Genomic DNA, 17,001 nt, shown 5'->3' with positions numbered 1-17,001 from the left:
AGTCCCACCATCACTTTATTTCCTAGAATCCAGAGGCATTCTAGGAAATAAGGTGATGGTGGGACTTCCTTTGCTCTATGCCAGCTTCCCACTTTCAAATCCTTTTAAATAATCAGATGGGGCAAGGGGCATGGTAGGCACAACAGCAGTGTCTATTGATATATTGGGAGATCACAGCTATAAAAGATCCCCCCAAAAGGAGATTCAGTAATAAATGGTAGTGTATTTCAGGAGCTCAAGTCCAGAATCATTCCCTCCCTCCTCCCTGTCCACACCACAGACTGACATTTGAGATAAAGAAGAGAAAAAAAAAATTCCTACCATGCCTTCTTCCATGTAAAGAGTTAAATAGTTTTCTTGATTGCTACCAGCATGGATTAAAATGCCAGTGAAACTTCTTGGACGGATGTTAAATACAATCCTATATTCCATGCTTATCAAAAAGGTGTTTTCTGGGATACCAAAAAAAAAAAAAGGAAATAGTTCTATTTAAAAGAAAGTCAAAAGTATGAACTGAGTTCCACACACTGAGCAGCTATTTAATAAAAGAGGGAAGCTCTGTAGGTTCCTTTCCCTATGCCCATGGGACTGTGCCCATGTGATAGGAAGACAACATAGGACTCCACATGATGAAAGGCATTTGAGCAAATGCAGAATTTTAAATCAGAATAAATAACTCCTCCTATCATACTTACCAATCACAATATGTCCTCCTTCATTGAAAAATGAAACACCGTTCTCCAAAATATTATCCAAGCAAGGCAGGACACCATTGTTTTGCTGGTAAGTATACATGTGTTTTCTTCCAACTTTAAAGTTTCTCAAGCAGCCCACAAAACTCTTCTTTGGAATATTCTGAAGATATACATACCCAACATAGATTGGAATAATATTATTATATACTTTATATTACTATCATCACCCCATACAGCCTAAACGGTAGGGTTACCAGATGTCTGGCAAAAGGAAGACAGTCCTTCTTTTTGTCTTCATGTCCTCTGTCCAGCAGGCATAGCCTTAATATCAAATATTGTCTGGCTTTTTGAGTATCCTTTCCTGAGCAGCTTTTCTCAGGGGCAGAGCACTAGAAGCGCTAACCCCAAGCTAACAGGCTGGGCTCTGTGACCTTAATTAGTTGATTAGTACCCTGGGCTGGCTTGAGTTATTGCCTGAAATTGACTAGACCTTAATCAATTACATGATGAAGGCTTTTGCCTCCTAACAGGCTCTAGCACATTCCTGTGATTGAAAACCCAGCCTTTCTGAAGCTGGGAAAAGTAATTTAATACAGGTGGTCCTTGGTTAATGTTAACTTATTCAATGACTGAACTTGCAGCAGCGCTGAACCAGAGGGACTTACAACTGGTCCTCAAAGTTCTGGCATCATAGTGCCCCCATGGTTACGTGACTGCGATCTGGGCGCTTGGCAACTGGACCACATTTCCGACCATTGCAGCATCCCACGGTCATGAGATCACAGATTTGAAACCTTCCCTGCTGGTTTCCCACAAGCAAAGTTGGAGTTTTTCACTGTAATTTTTGTTGTGGATCCAAGAAAGTTAAACAGTGTGTCCTCCTTTCCCCCCATTTGTCCTCCTTTCCAATTGTCTGTGTCCTCCTTTGCTGGTTCAGATATCTGGTAACCCTACTAAAGGGCAGGTTTGCACAACATAATGGCCTGTGGGCTGCATCCAGCATGCCAAGCAACTTTGTGCAGCCCAGTGATGTTTTTTAAAAAGTAGTAAATTTACAGTCGCCAAAAGACATAGTGCTGAGCATCTCCAAGCCTTGTTACCACTACCAGCTCCAGCACTTCTACCACTCCACTAGCTGCAGAATAGCTGATCAGCACACCAGGTATTTTTTTGCAGCCCGCAAGGATTTTTAACTTATCAGTGTGGTCCTTTCCCCACAATGAGTTGGGCAGGCCTTAAATATCCCAATTTGTTTTAACCAACCAGGAATGTGCACAAGAATAGAGTGTTGAGGGAGTTGGTTAGAGCAACCTTCTCCAGAAAAAGCTGGTGCATCCATGTTGCCTGACGATTCTAGATGCTGCAGTCTCTCTCATATCTCAAGGGGACCAGCCTGGGGCAGTGTGGGCTAGCTCTAGACTGAGCATGGGAGCATGCAAACTTAGAGATGATCCAGGATTAGATCTCATATCACAGCATATTTAGTCAGAACTGGTTCCATTATTTATTTATATATTCCTCTTATTTATTTATATATGGTGTAAATTTGTGTTTTTCAAGCTGGGCAACTTTAAGATGCTGGCTGGGGAATTCTGGGAGCTGAAGTCCACACATCTTAAAGTTGCCCATCTTGAAAACACTGGTCTAGATAATGCTTCTGCCTCCTACTTGTCCAGCAACCCTGTGAGTTGGGTTGCGCTGAGAAGATAATTGGTCCAAAGTCACCCAGCCAGCTTTCATGCCTAAGGGGCGACACAACTCACGGCCTCCTGGTTTCTAGCCCAATATCTTAACCACTACACCGAACTGGCTCTCAACAATTAATCTCTTAACAATTGAAGGGCCAAACTATTTAAGAAAAAAGTGCTTGACAGAACCTGTTGTAATATTTCACTTGGACTGAAAGCAGTGGGATGTGGTGTGGAATGGACAGAAAAAACAGAGCTTCTTGTTTTAGGAAAGGCACAAAGGAGGGAATGCAAGAAGATGTGAACAAGGTGAGGGAGTGAAGCAAACCAGGTGAGAAAAACGGAGCACTAAGAGAGCAACCAACTGAAGACACGAAAGTTTAAAAGCAAAGAGAACGATGGATACAGCAGCTTCAGCTGGGAAAGAAAACAGAATTTTCAAAGCAACAATAGGCTGAAAAAATATAAAAGCTACAGCTACAGGTATCTCAATCACAATATTATCCTTTATATAGATTTGGCTTTCAGACATTCAATAAAGTACTTTGTGGTGTGGGTTTCTATATATTTAAATAATTCTGCTGAAGAGAACTGTATCTTATTTGAAAATCCAACACTTAAAATGTTTTAAATATATTAATTTTAAAATAATTGCAAAATCTGCTGCTTCTCATTGTGTGGAGAAAACATGAAACATGACATCATAATCAGGTGAAAATAAATATTAAAAAATTAACAGACAAGCAAACAGGCAAAATTAACTACTGCTGACTTATGAACACCACACTTGAATAAAGCATGCAAAAATTAGATTTGTAGAATATTCTTTGGATGAAATAACTATAACTATGACACTGTTCTCTTATCAGCCTAGCTTCCATTCTGATGCTACAGAAGCTTTGTTGTGGCCATAAGGTACCTGAATGTGATTATTCAAAGTGAGAATTGGGATTATATATTACCATCTCCATTTCCCAGTGACACTCAAGCTGGAAAGATGACATGACTATCATACTTAATAACAAGGACTTGAAAGAGAAAAATAAATATTGGCTGCCTTGGCAATTATAGATAATCTGGGGTAAAATAACCATTTAAATTCATATTGGACAACATCTCAGTTTTTACCTTAATGTTTAAAGAAGGAATGCCTCCTAGATAGATTGGTGCATCAATTCGGGGATAAAGATAAGGTGGTATGTTTCCTTCACGAGTCTTCAAACCGTCAACTACAAGTCGTATTTTCTCTTCTGTAGTGCTGAATGCCACCTTTTCAGGAGACAAACATAATCTTAAACTGATATATCACATGGTGATTAAGCAATACTTAATTGACCTTAGATAAAGAAAAGCACATTTTAAAAACAAACACAATAAACAAGTAAAATACACTATACAGCATGCTGTGGAATATTCGCAGTGTATTGGAAGCAGAAGCTATTTATGCATTTATCTATTTATTGGGTTTTGAGGCCACCTGATTCCAAAAAGACTCTGGGCATCTTACAATATTTAAAATACATAACACAAGAAACATGATCACCCAGACTGAACCACATCAGGAACATTCAAGAAATATTTGACAGGGGCTCCCCAAACCCCTAACACCACACCTAGGAACAGTGCCAGGTCTAAAGAGACTCCCAGAACCCTTGGAGAGTGGGACCCATAGGTATCTCTAAGGAGGGCAGGGGCTGCAACAAAGAAGACATATTTCCTTGGTCCCACATGATGACAGTGTCTGATGGAAGGGGTCTGGAGCATAGCCATTCTGCCCCAGCACACTGGACAGCAGAAAGAACTGGAAACAGAATGATGGTTGGCAACATGGTTTTCACAGACATTTTTAGAAGGATACTTGCACCCCAATGAAAATAAATAAGCTCAAAACTTCTAAGACAAATTTTGAATGATCTGTTTTTGGGGAAAAAATCCTAATTTTAATTAAACATTAATTTTAAAAAAAGATGCTCACAGCTTTTTGAGAAGGCACGCAATTGTGCCCGATACTGAAAATATAGCTGACTGCTGGTCTTGAGTGTCTAGATATTATGTTATGCCGATATACTGTAATACAGCCTTTCTCAACCTTTTGACCCTGGAGGAACCCTTGAAATATTTTTGAGACCTCAGGGAACCCTTGCACATTCAGGCTCAAGTATAAGTCACAGGTTACAAAATTATTATATTCATTTCATGTGTAGGCCTGTATATTTATTTATTTATCATATTTTTATCACCGCCCATCTCCCACATATGGGGGACTCTGGGCGGTATATATGCACTAACAGTGTTCTTAAATTAAAGAATGCAACTTACATCTTTAATGTGAAGTTGCCTGAATTTGAAATATTTTTTTAAATAAATTGTGATCTCCCAGGGAACCCCTAGTGACCTCTCGCAGAACCCTTGGGTTCCACGGAACCCTGGTTGAGAAACGTTGCTGTAATAAGTAACCAATAGCTGTTTTTTAAAAAAAAGAAGCATAAGCAACCTATGCTCACCGTATGCCACTGTCCATCACTGTATTTGGCTTTGCTCTTGATTTTTATCTTTATTTCATCATTAGCAACTACAAAGACATAACGTCCTTTTGAAAGGTAAAGAGCAACATATCTGTTCTCCATCTGATCTCCCATGAAGAAGACCATTCCCCTAGACGACGATGTACGAACATCAACAGCAAAATAGGACCTTGAATATATATACAAACATAAAAAATAAGAATCAGAGAAGGCAAAAAAAGAGAAAGTAAGGTAGAAGTAGAACACATTTACTTTTTGTTATGTTACTACTAATGCTCTGCTTCTGTAATTCTTATCTTGTTTGTATTCTGAATCTTTTTGTAAATGAGGGTTAGGGTTTGCTGAAAAATCATCCACTGAGGTTCTTGGTTAAGCAGAGATCTGAACTGACTGCCATCCTAAAGCCAAAGCCAGATCATCATAGAAATGATCAACTGCCATCACACCTCTTTTTATATTACTTCTTTTAGGCATAATTTGTTCTTTAGGGCCTAGTCTGAAAATACCTACATAAGATAATGGGGAACACAAAATATGAGCTCACACAGCAGAACATAGACACACTGTGTATCACAGTGAGGCTGAACATAGGATCTAGTTGCCAGCCCTCCTATGCAAACACTTACTCAAGTGTGTTTGTGTGTGTGTGTGTGAGAGAGAGAGAGAGAGAGATCATACACATACAATCATGTATACATATATGCATATATTCCAGTGGATCAAAAGCTTGGACTTCATCTGAGGCTTAAATTTCAGATACTGATTTTGATTTAGAACAAAATAAAAATTAATCCCATTACCTGTCTGTTGATGTTTGGGAAACTGTAAACAACAAGTAAGTTCCTGGGTTATTGCCAAAGTGGTAAGCTCTAGGGACAAAATTTAACTCTGCATGCAAAGGACAGCCATTCTTGTTTTGCTGTCTGTCTGAATCTGTCAAATAGGCAATATTTTTCCCCTTCTGGAAGTGCAAATAAAATAGAAATTTTTAGAACTGATGACTACAGGAACACAAGATAGAGGTTTATTAAGAGGGAAAAGGATTCAGGATTATATTTTTCTTATAATGACTATGAATTCACTCCTCCTTTAGACAGGATATAATATGAACAACAACTATTATTACTATTTACATTATCAAAAATTCAGATTTTACTTTAACTCTTAGTTCCTGTCACAGATCTTAAGACATTTTTAGAGACATGTATTAAAATCAATCATTACCAGAAATGTGATCCTATTCTCTTCTAATTTTTCACTGTGGCATTTTTGATTGTATCATCCAGCTTCTATGCACCTTGCTTTAAATTACATTTCATATTTTTTTTTTAAAAAAGTAGATTCTCATGCTCTTTGGAATTATATTCCAATAATTTGGAAACTAATAAGACAACAGAAATGGATATTGTTTTTATGATTGCAAATTAACTGATGTTATAAGGTGGGAAGGACATTCACTCTAACAGTTATCCCACGTCTGAAGAATTCTCTTCCTTTTCTACAGTATGTTAGAGCAAGCAATTTATTAACAGAGTCTTCACTGAAAGACAGTTTAGAAATTGGAACTGTATGTTATATTATATGCTTAATTTCACATTTTTATTATTCTATAAGCTGACTATACAGTTATAATTCAATCAACAGGTTATACTTAACTGATTAATGCTATGATCCTGAATGGACTTATTTGGGAATATATCTCATTAAAGCTGATGGTACTTGCACATGACAGCATTGTAAGAAAGCAATCTATCCATTTATGGAAATACTGAGATGTCTTTTCAGCTAAAGAAAAAGAGGGGTCTATAATTGCACTAGGAGTGCCCAACCTTTGGGGGCCTTTTGTTGCCAATAAGCCCATCCAATAAGGCTCCTAAACCATTTGCTTCTAATTAAGTATCATGAATATATATCCATATATCTTTTGATTATATATGGTTGTGGGTTGTTTTGTTTAATGTTCATTTTTGTTATACATCATCCAGAGTATTTCAGGCATTTATATGAATGACCATATGAATGCCTGAAATAAATAAATGAATAGTAATGAATTTCAATATGCATTTAGCATCAGTAAATTACATCAGTAATATTGGAATTCTAGCTTATGATCAGACTGCTATTCTTTATTAATCAATCTGAGTTTTCATTATAAAAAGGGAACAATTCATAGCAGATTAATTTAATTATTAAATCCATCACCTTCACCCTCTGAAAGAAAAACCTGTACCCAGTGGTACAAGTGGTGGAGGATGCTTCCCTTCTCATCCAAAATCAGTGTTTAGAAATGGAATACCCACTGTACTGCATTATCTCTAGCTACTCTCCCATGATCATCGAATGGAGATGCAGCCTTGGTGTTGCTAATTTGCTATTCATTATGGGCCAGTGCTGCAGACAGCATTCTGAATACATGTGCCCCAATTGTGCAATTCTACCCCTATCAGTTGCAGTTGGTACTTAGGCTTATAAACTTTCAGTAACAGCTGAAGATTTATTCCATCCAAATTTTGGCTGAATCATTACTGTTGCTGTTGCATTTTTTAACTGCTTGTAATTTTATGTGGTTCTATATTTTCTTTATTATTTTTTCATGATAAAAACAGGTAGCAAATTTTATATATAATTGTACAACAGAACTTGAAGAAATTGGAGAATTTTCTTTGAAAAAACGTCGCTCCTAACCTTTAAAACCTTTGGATGGTGTGCATGTGGTAATTCTTTCATCAGCATTGGCTGTTGTCGTTCTTGAATCATACAGAATCCTAGAGACACATCTCTCTTAATAGAATTGGTTAAATTTTGAACCTGAGCAGGCAGCTTTGATCTAGTATAGGGGGAAAAAAAAGTAATGAAACTGTATATTATTGTTTATATAGATTAGTTAAGGAAAAAAACTCCCTGAAAGCAAAGTATGATGTGGATAGAGAAGGATGCTACAAATAACAAAAAAGGCTTCTTTCAATATATTCAGAATAAAAGGAAAAGAATAAATAAACTAGCTGTTCATCTGAATAATATACTAGCTGCAGTATCTGAAAGGAAAAGACTGAAGCTTGAGATTGAGAGAGACAAGGAGTACCTATCTATGTTGAGTTTAAACCTCCAGGACTACATGGTTTTTTTTTTCTTTTTTCAAATATTTATTTAATTCTAGAAAAATACAAATTATAGACAAAACACCAAGATACACTAAAAAAACCCTCCAAAATTAAATGATAGAAATGATAGAAACCGGAAAAAGAAAAGGAGGGGAAAAAAACCCAAACTGAAATAAATAAATAAAATCCTACCTTATATATTAAACTTATTAAAGTTACTGGTTTACAATACCAAACAATATAGTAGTATAATCAAATGCAAAATAGTATTGTAAAATACCATAAAATCTCAGCCAAAGTGGTACATTTGGCTTCATTCTTTGATTAGTGGAGAATATTGCCTTTTCTAGGACAGATAAATTACCCCTTTCCAAAAGCCATTCCTTAACATCTGGAATAATATCACTTTTCCAATTCCTCAGTATAGCTCTTTTAGCCACCCCCACCCCCCATGTACAATACAACCATAATTCATGATAAACAGTCAGATTCCAAAGCTTTGGTACAAATATTCCCATAAATTTCCTTATATACATTAAAATACCATCCCAAAAAAGTCCCAAATGATCACAGGACCATATCATATGGGTCAATGAACCCCCAAAAATTTTTACACCTCCAGTAAAGAAAATGTGATGTCAATATTTTCAAGTATATTCTTTGGGGAGTCTAATACACTTTAAACACAATTTTTGATGAATCAACTTTAATCTCAAATCCGTTGATATCATTTGAACATCTTTAAGAATGTTAAGCCATTGAAAGGGCATTATCAGAAATGCCAGCTCTTTAGTCATGTTTGGAATATCCCAGAAATGTCCATTTTAAAAATATTATTGAGCTTTTCACAGAAATATGTTATGAGTTTTACTTCTGTCATGAATTTTATCAAATAAGACAGCATCTCAGGTGCCTCCGAAGCAGCCAAAGCATCTGGCTTATAATGATCATCTGGCCAACATGCTTAAGTCAAAAATACTACCACTGTTGTGAATAAGGAAGACTAAATTCAATCTGAAGTCAGAAGAAATCCTTAAAACAATTATATAATAATTGGTTTAAAGTCATATTCCTGGCTTCCACGCAAACTTTCCAATAAAATGTTTTACACCTATTTGCAGAGTAGAAATTTTCCGAAGTGTTAAATATTGATGAGTCTCATTATCAAAACGTAACCTACACTCCAATATGGCCCAGAGATTTCTCGCTACCCACATTCCCAGAAATAAAACACCTTTTCTACTCTGTGTTGTTCCAAGAACTTACCATGACCATACAGCAAGGGAATTAGATAATACCTTTCAAGCATAGCCCATAAAGGATAATATTCCACTATATTTTCATTCTACATACTAATAGGTGATAAAATATAAGACCAATTATATTTTTCCAAAGCAGATAAATTAAAGCCACCTTCCTCAAAAGGTAAACTCAATTTTGCTAAAGAAAACCTTGGTGGTTCACTGTCCCAAATAAATTTCCTAAGGAACCTATCAGTCTGAAGGAAATATTTATTTGGTCCCAATAGAAGAGAGTATCTGTAGCTCAGGGTTGAACTGTGAAGTCCTTGGTGCTCTCTGGGCTTGGTTGTTTGCTTGCAGCCGTTTTATTACCCGACTAGGCAACATCATCGGTGCGAATGACTGTGGGGTTTGCTCCTTGCTTATATGCAGTCGCTTGCCTTGCCAGTGTTGGTGGGGGTGTGGTTTTCTCCTTGGTAGTTCCTTGTTTAGGGTATTGTTTCTGTTATTGTTGTGTGCTTGATTGTTTGTCTGCTTGTTTGTTTGCCTCCTTGGTGGTTTCTTGGTTAGAATACTGTTTTCTGATTGCTTGTTTGTCTGGTGTTAATCCCTGCTTATCTGGGTGTAGGCTGCTGGAGAGGATGTGTTGTGGTTTTTTTGTTTCCTTCTCAGCTTTTTTATTGTCGCTTTTGGATGGTGTGTGTATATGGTTTTTTTCTATCTGTATTAATGGCTGATTTGTCTGAATGCCAAGCTTCCAGAAATTCTCTGGCATTTTTGGATTTGGCTTGGGTTAGGATGCTTACAGTTTCCCAGCTGAAACTATGTTGAGTCTGCCCATGTGCTGTGGGATTAAGGAGTTTTCATCGTGTCTTTTGACTGCTAGTTGGTGTTCATGGATGCGCTCTGCTAGTCTTCTGCCTGTCTGTCCTATATAGTAGCTGTTTCAGTTCTTACATGGTATGTTGTAGATGACTCCTGTTTTTATTTCTTGGGCTACTGGGTCGTTTGATTTACTTAAGATGTTTTGGAGAGCTTTATTTGGTTTGTGTGCTACTGTGATGTAGTGATTGCTGTGGTTGTAATAGTCTGTTGGTTGTTTCTGAGATGTTTTTGATGTATGGCAGTAGTAATGTATGGCTGTGAGAGTTGGACCATAAGGAAGGCTGAGCGCTGAAGAATTGATGCTTTCGAACTGTGGTGCTGGAGAAGAATCTTAAGAGTCCCTTGGACTGCAAGGAGGTCAAATCAGTCAATCCTACAGGAAATCAACCCTGACTGCTCATTGGAAGTACAGATACTGAAGCTGAAGCTGAAATACTTTCACCACCTAATGCGAAGAGAGGACTCACTGGAAAAGACCCTGATGCTAGGAAAGACTGAAGGCAAAAGGAGAAGGGGATGGCAGAGGATGAGATGGTTAGATAGCATCACCGATGCAATGAACATGAATTTGAGTAAACTCCGGGAGACAGTGGAGGACAGGAAGGCCTAGTATGCAATGGTCCATGGGGTCACGAAGAGTCAGACACAACTTAACAACTGAACAACAACAAATGTTATCCTTCTCATAACTTGTGTTGGTTGTGCTGTAGTGGATTGAGTTGTGAGGCACTTTTTGATAAAGTGGCAGGGGTATCCATTTTGTTGGAAGATGCTGTATAGGTACTCTGTTTCCTTTTTCTGGTGTTCTGGGTTGCTGCAATGTGTTGGTACCAAGATAAGCAGGGATTAACACAGGCAAACAATCAAGCAGAAAACAATACCCTAATTAAGGAACTACCACACCCCTGCCAAAACTGGCAGGGCAAGCTACTGTATATAAACAGGAAGCAAACTCCACACTCACTCACACTGATGATGTTACCTAGTTGGGTAATGAAACATCTGCAAGTGAATAACCACACTCAGAGAGCACCAAGGACTCCACAAAAGTATTTCTTGAAAGTATTTTTCCAAGAAATCAGACAGATTTTACACTTGATAGTTTCAAAGATATAAGCTCTTATATTAGGATATAGCTATTCTGAAGATGAATATATTTTATACAAACTGTGCCAATAAAAATGCCACCTACTAATATGTCAGCTGACATGCAAAGCACTCAAAGGTGAAATCTAGCTAAATATTAATGTATTTCAACTGTTTTCTTAGAGAAATAAGTTTTCTAAAGCCTTGACTGTTCTTTCACAAGATTCATCCTGTGTCTTGTAAAGATTTGCCTACTGCAAGACTAATACATTAGGTAAGTTACACACATGTTTACAGCAAGTGAAAGGTTGTAGCCTTATGTGAGAGAAATAGGCAGAGGGATTTACCAACACAAATCAAGTTGTGAAAATGTCAAAGTTTCATAGTTGTAAATCCACATATTTTGGAGGATTTGATGAGGTGATTCAGCAATAGGCAGAGGGATTTACCAACACATGTTCTATGTATATTATACACTTGCCCCTGGATCATCTATCCTGGAGGCTAGGAAACAGTGAGGAAAACAGAAGCAATACAATTGACAAAAAGTAAGGATGACTGACACTCTGCATAATATAGCTTTTCTTCTTCCAGTATTGCATGCTATTATAATTCTCTTTGGTCATTAAAAACATCATAAGAATATTTTTAAAAGTCATGTTGGAACATTCCATGGTCTGCTCTAATAAACACATTACCCCATATATAAATTATGATTACATAATATATTTACCTTTCTATAAAGACATTGGATATACACCCTTCAAAATCCTTCCCACCCAGTTTTATTGGTCGATTCAGTGATTTCCCTTCAGGGAATCCAACTGTTTTTGAGTTAGGTATATCATCAACCAATAACTTCAGCCTAGAAGGACAAAAAATGCAAATAAGAATGAAATTCTCATGGCAAAACTGTTAAGACATTCAGTATAAATAATACTTATTTAATTAGATCATTTGTATATTCCCTTTTAGCGATTATTTCCAAAGGTCCCATTGTATATCACATCACAAAAATACTATGTAATTTGGCTCTAGAAGCTAACCACCACCTTCCAAGCACAGTAGTTTTATTTTTGTTACTGATAATGCTGACATATTCAAGAATGCTTCTGTAAAGAACAAATCATTCTCAGGATCCACTTCCATTGATGGTATTTCTTCTAATGCAGTTTAAACATTCACAACTTCTATAACCAAGCATCAAATCAAACAATAGAATTATGTTTTTTCTACCAAAGCATGACTCAATGCAATAATCATTTGAACATACATATCATCTTCTTTTATCACTGTTATGTAATGTATTGAACCACTTTCACATTTTTTGCTAGATTGGATTTCTTCATCAGCCAGGTTTACAATTACATAGCCATTTCTTAGGAGAACAGTAAAATCAGCAAGCTAAAAGAAGGGAAAAGAAACATTTTTTTTAGAATATTGAGATTTTGGATTTTGTGGGAAAGCAATTTGACTGCATTTTAAAAGGGAACAGAAAATTATTTATCTTTCTTACCCGTAAATTATAACTTAATAGCATTCCATCAAGTGCCAATGTGTGAAAACCAAATCCAACTTGGAAATTATCAGGAAATGGAAAATGTTCATCACTTAAGTCAAGAACTCCATTTTTGAAAAAAGTTGCAGTTCTCACCAGCTAAAAAATGTAAGCAGATAATGAATACTCTTTTTTTTTTGAAAGAAAGTGTGTGATCTTCGTTTTTCTTGCTTCTCTATTATTTATAATAGGATTAACAGATCTCTTATATGATGAGATTTCTACATTTCAGGATTATATAGGGTCGCAAATCCCATTGCAAGGAAGATCTGCAAGCCCTGTTTTAGAATATTTTAGAGAAGAATGAAGAGGAATTATGATTAAATAATTGTGAACATAATACCCAGTAATAAAAGAAGTGGTGATTATTTACCTGCCAGTCATCAGGGCATTTTGTGCTGACACCGAAGCTCTCAGAGAAAGTTATAGAACGATCAAATGAGGTTTTAATATTCAACATGCACCCACGAAATGGCGGTGTGGATATATTAAACCTGCTTCCAAAAATAAATACAATAACAACAACCAGCAAACCACCGCTTTCAAGCTGATATTATCAATATCTTTGTCTTTTGGGAGTAGATAAACTACTGTCTACTATCAGAATTAATTCCATAAACTGTACAGGGGGAAAGGGTTTGCAGTCTTAATCTCCTGGTCCCAAATCTGGCATTTCTGTTGCCTAGCTCTAACGCTGCATGTAACTTCAAGAGTGGACAACTAGCAAATACAGGACTTAAAATTATACAAAGTATATGCTTATAATCTTTACTACAAGGTTTTGTGTTTGTGAACTGAACATCCAAATTGAGGATGATTGCATATTCTATACTAATATATTGTAGTGGCTGCATAGATCTTTTCTCACTAATATAAAAGGGGTCACAATAGGACGTAACTTTCTACTGGCTCTAAAGCCAGGGTGAAGAATTTATGTCCCCTTAAGATGTTGCTGGAATTTTAATTCTATTTGTTTGTTATGACTGGACTGTTGAGAGCCAAATTCACAATACAGGAGAGAGCAAAGGATTCCTACTCCTCTCTAAAATATGTATGTGTGTTTCTCTTCAAAATATATATTTATTCAGAGGATAAAGTATTTTTAAAACTATACATAGTATGGAGAAAATAGAGTTAGTTTTTTTCCCCTTAACATTATTTATAATTGCATATGTCTATACCTATTGCATTGTTTTGTACAAAAAATGTTCTAAAGGAAATTCCAGAACCCACATATATATTGTAAAACTCCCCCCACAAAATGCTTGCTGTTTTGGAAAAAAAACACACGAGTATTATGATTGTACATTCCCCCCAGATGATTTGAATGGCAACCTCAATTTCCAGAGGAAGAAAAAGATTTGGTGAAAAGTTCTTCATTCCAGTTTAGAAGAAGGAAAGAATTATCCCCTTCTTTTTAATTTATATATTAACTCTTTCATAGACAAACTGAATAGCCCATCTCTTCACCCCCCAAAACTGAGAAACAGACACATCTCTGTTCTTTTATACGCAGATGATGCCGTGTTGCTTTCTTGGACACAGATTGGCCTGAAGTGGGCGCTCTGTATGCTTGCTGAGCACTGCCGAGAAGAATGGCTGGAAATAAACTACTCGAAAACCAAGGTTATGGTTTTTGGCAAGCGCCCTAAGGCACATGTCTGGTGGCTAAACAATCGTTTAATAGAGCAAGTTAAGACCTTTAAATACTTGGGGATTGTTTTTCATGCCACAGGTAACCACAAATTCCAAGCCAACTATGTCAGCCTGAATGCACAAAAAACAGCGTCAGCACTATAATCTTTCTATTTCTCCACAGGAGCTCAACATATACCAGCAGCGATTAAAGTTTTCTCAGCTAAGTTCCAAGCGCAGCTGCTTTTTGGAGCTCAGTTGGGCCCCTACAGGCCATTCCTTTCTCTTGAAAGAGTCCAATCCAAGTTTCTAAGATCTATCCTTCAAGTACCTCTCTGCATCCCGAACGTGGTGCTTCGCCATGAAGCTGGCCTACTAAAAATAGAAACTTCTGCTTGGATTTATACTTTTTTGTCCTGCCTTAAACTTTCTTCCCAGTTGGCTTGGTCCCTTTGATTATGACTGATAGCTTTCAGTCTTCTTGGTACCAGGCAATAAACGCCAAACTGCAATTATATGGCTTTTCAGGGGCAGCCATCATCTTGTTGGGCTATGAACATGCACTAGCTGATCTCAAACAATGGGCCATTGACTTAGAGCTACAATCAGATTTATCAATTTTACCTAAAACATTTTTTGGGCCATTCTGCACATCTTCTTCAACCAGCCTGATATCTTAGCTGCATATCAATTCCAAAATTTAGAAGGGCCTTATCTTTGGCTAGATTCAATGCCCTTCCAACAGCAGTTAGTGAAGGGAGATATTGAAATATCCCTTTCGATCAAAGACTGTGCCCAAGTGGCAGAGGAGTAATTGAAACAATGGAACACGTCATTTTATATTGTCCTCTCTATGCACATGCTCGCCGGGAATTATTATCTCAGTTTTTTACTAAACACCCAGGTTGTTCGGATTCTTTTTATCTCAAGCTGTTTCTGTCAGACCAATCTGATTTTACTTCATTGACCACAGCTAAACATTGCTCTATAATTTGTACAGCACGCCACAATATCTCTTCTAATTTTTCTTAGATTTTTTTTAGAATTTTAAGTGTTTTTTTTTCCTAGTCAGATGTGAATCTTCTGGTTTATTTGCTGGTCTATAACCAAATAAAAATTGATTTGATCTGATAATATAAGCTAGCATAGCTTTACATTCTCGTAGTGTTTTACCAATTCTAGTATTACTTACGTCCTTTTATAGTTATTTGCCCTAGTTATTTATAGTATTTAGATTATTCATTGTAAAATTAATTGTAATTTTATAGGAGTCTTTTGCTTTTTAACACCTGTACTCTGTAATTTTACCTTAATAATTTCATCTTTACCTTATTTTATGCTATCAGTATGACTTTTTATTTGTATTTCTATTTTAGCATGATTGTTATGTTACTAGTTGTATGATGGTCTATGACCAAAATAAAATTGATTGGTTGATTGAATGGAGAGAATTATTTGGTATCCAGCTGGATCTTCTATCTGTTAACTTGCATCAGGCCTGAAGAACTTGTGACCTATCAAGCCAAACACAGCTCAGTCACTGTATAATGTAGCTTCTAGATGATTGACAATATCCATAACAGGCATCAAACAGGAAAGGCAACAGTCTCCAGCTAAAGCACAATCCACAGGCAAGACTGCATTCAGCATGCCCAAGGTCTAGCATGCATCCTTAAAACTCTGCAGCAGAGGCCAGGCCCTATCTTCAAGATGGTTGTCACTCACCGTTCTCTTAGAGAGCTTGGAATTCCTCCCAAGTAATATGAATCAAAATGAAATGTATTCGCACTGGCAAATAATCTAAGTTTGTCAATCCCCCAAATATATTGCTGTTGGGAAATGGATAAAATAACCTGAAATGAACAAAACAATGAGAGTTAAAGCTTTTTTTGTTATTCATTGTTTCATGATGATTTCAACATTTATATTTACAAACAGTACATCTTTATTATTTCCAAAATTGTGCCTTTTTATGTTTTTGAACCATTGGTATTTAATAATTAATTCAAACAATGAACCATTAATATCATAAGGAAAAAACAGAAAAATAAGAGAACCCTAAAGTATAGTAAGTCAGCAGGAAATATAAAACCAGCAAGAAGGGAGAGGGAACCTGAAGTGTTCTTCTAAAATAGAGGGTTTTAAAAAGGCAACAGCACATGTTTTGCAAGATTTGGTCACCATAAATTTATCTGTGATCCAGACATATATTAGCTTCCAATTCTTTTCTAAACGGAGGAAAATCTCTAAATCTCTTTTGGGGGAGATGGGCAGTGACGAAATTTGATAAATAAATAAATATGGCCAACAAGCACAAAGCATTTCTTCATTTTCCCCCCTTTTACTTTCAAATAATGACTTAAGAGCATTTCCTTTGTACAACACGGGAGCCTCTGCATTATGCCAGTCGCTTGAAAATAGCAGTTCCTTTCTGCTATTGTTCTGCTACCACCACTAAGTCCTAATGAGGGTTTAAAATTCTTTAAATCTCTAAGACAACGTAACTGGGTAGGATGCGGGAAAGATATAACATAGTGCAGACCCTTGGTTAATATGTTTAACAAAAGAATAAATGGACTTTTGCTAA

The 17,001-nt window shown here is 36.6% G+C and overlaps 1 protein-coding gene across 1 annotated transcript in view; it reads right to left on the bottom strand.

Annotated features, from left to right (window-relative positions):
- The window catches only part of LAMA3 (laminin subunit alpha 3), a 157,857-nt gene that overhangs the window by 4,574 nt on the left and 136,282 nt on the right, over positions 1-17,001 (bottom strand). The window contains exons 59-69 of the mRNA XM_063299956.1: positions 16,140-16,267; positions 13,153-13,273; positions 12,738-12,878; positions 12,495-12,625; positions 11,955-12,086; positions 7,594-7,735; positions 5,709-5,869; positions 4,888-5,077; positions 3,512-3,652; positions 696-855; positions 322-452 (exon numbers count right to left, since the gene is read on the bottom strand). Of these exons, the coding sequence (XP_063156026.1) occupies positions 322-452; positions 696-855; positions 3,512-3,652; positions 4,888-5,077; positions 5,709-5,869; positions 7,594-7,735; positions 11,955-12,086; positions 12,495-12,625; positions 12,738-12,878; positions 13,153-13,273; positions 16,140-16,267 (1,578 nt within the window). The remainder of the gene's footprint in view (positions 1-321; positions 453-695; positions 856-3,511; positions 3,653-4,887; positions 5,078-5,708; positions 5,870-7,593; positions 7,736-11,954; positions 12,087-12,494; positions 12,626-12,737; positions 12,879-13,152; positions 13,274-16,139; positions 16,268-17,001) is intronic.

The sequence above is a fragment of the Candoia aspera genome, chromosome 3, assembly GCF_035149785.1.
Source record: "Candoia aspera isolate rCanAsp1 chromosome 3, rCanAsp1.hap2, whole genome shotgun sequence".
NCBI lineage: Eukaryota > Metazoa > Chordata > Lepidosauria > Squamata > Boidae > Candoia > Candoia aspera.
The sequence above is the reverse complement of the archived record's forward strand: the minus strand, read 5'-3'. Positions and strand labels throughout refer to the sequence as shown.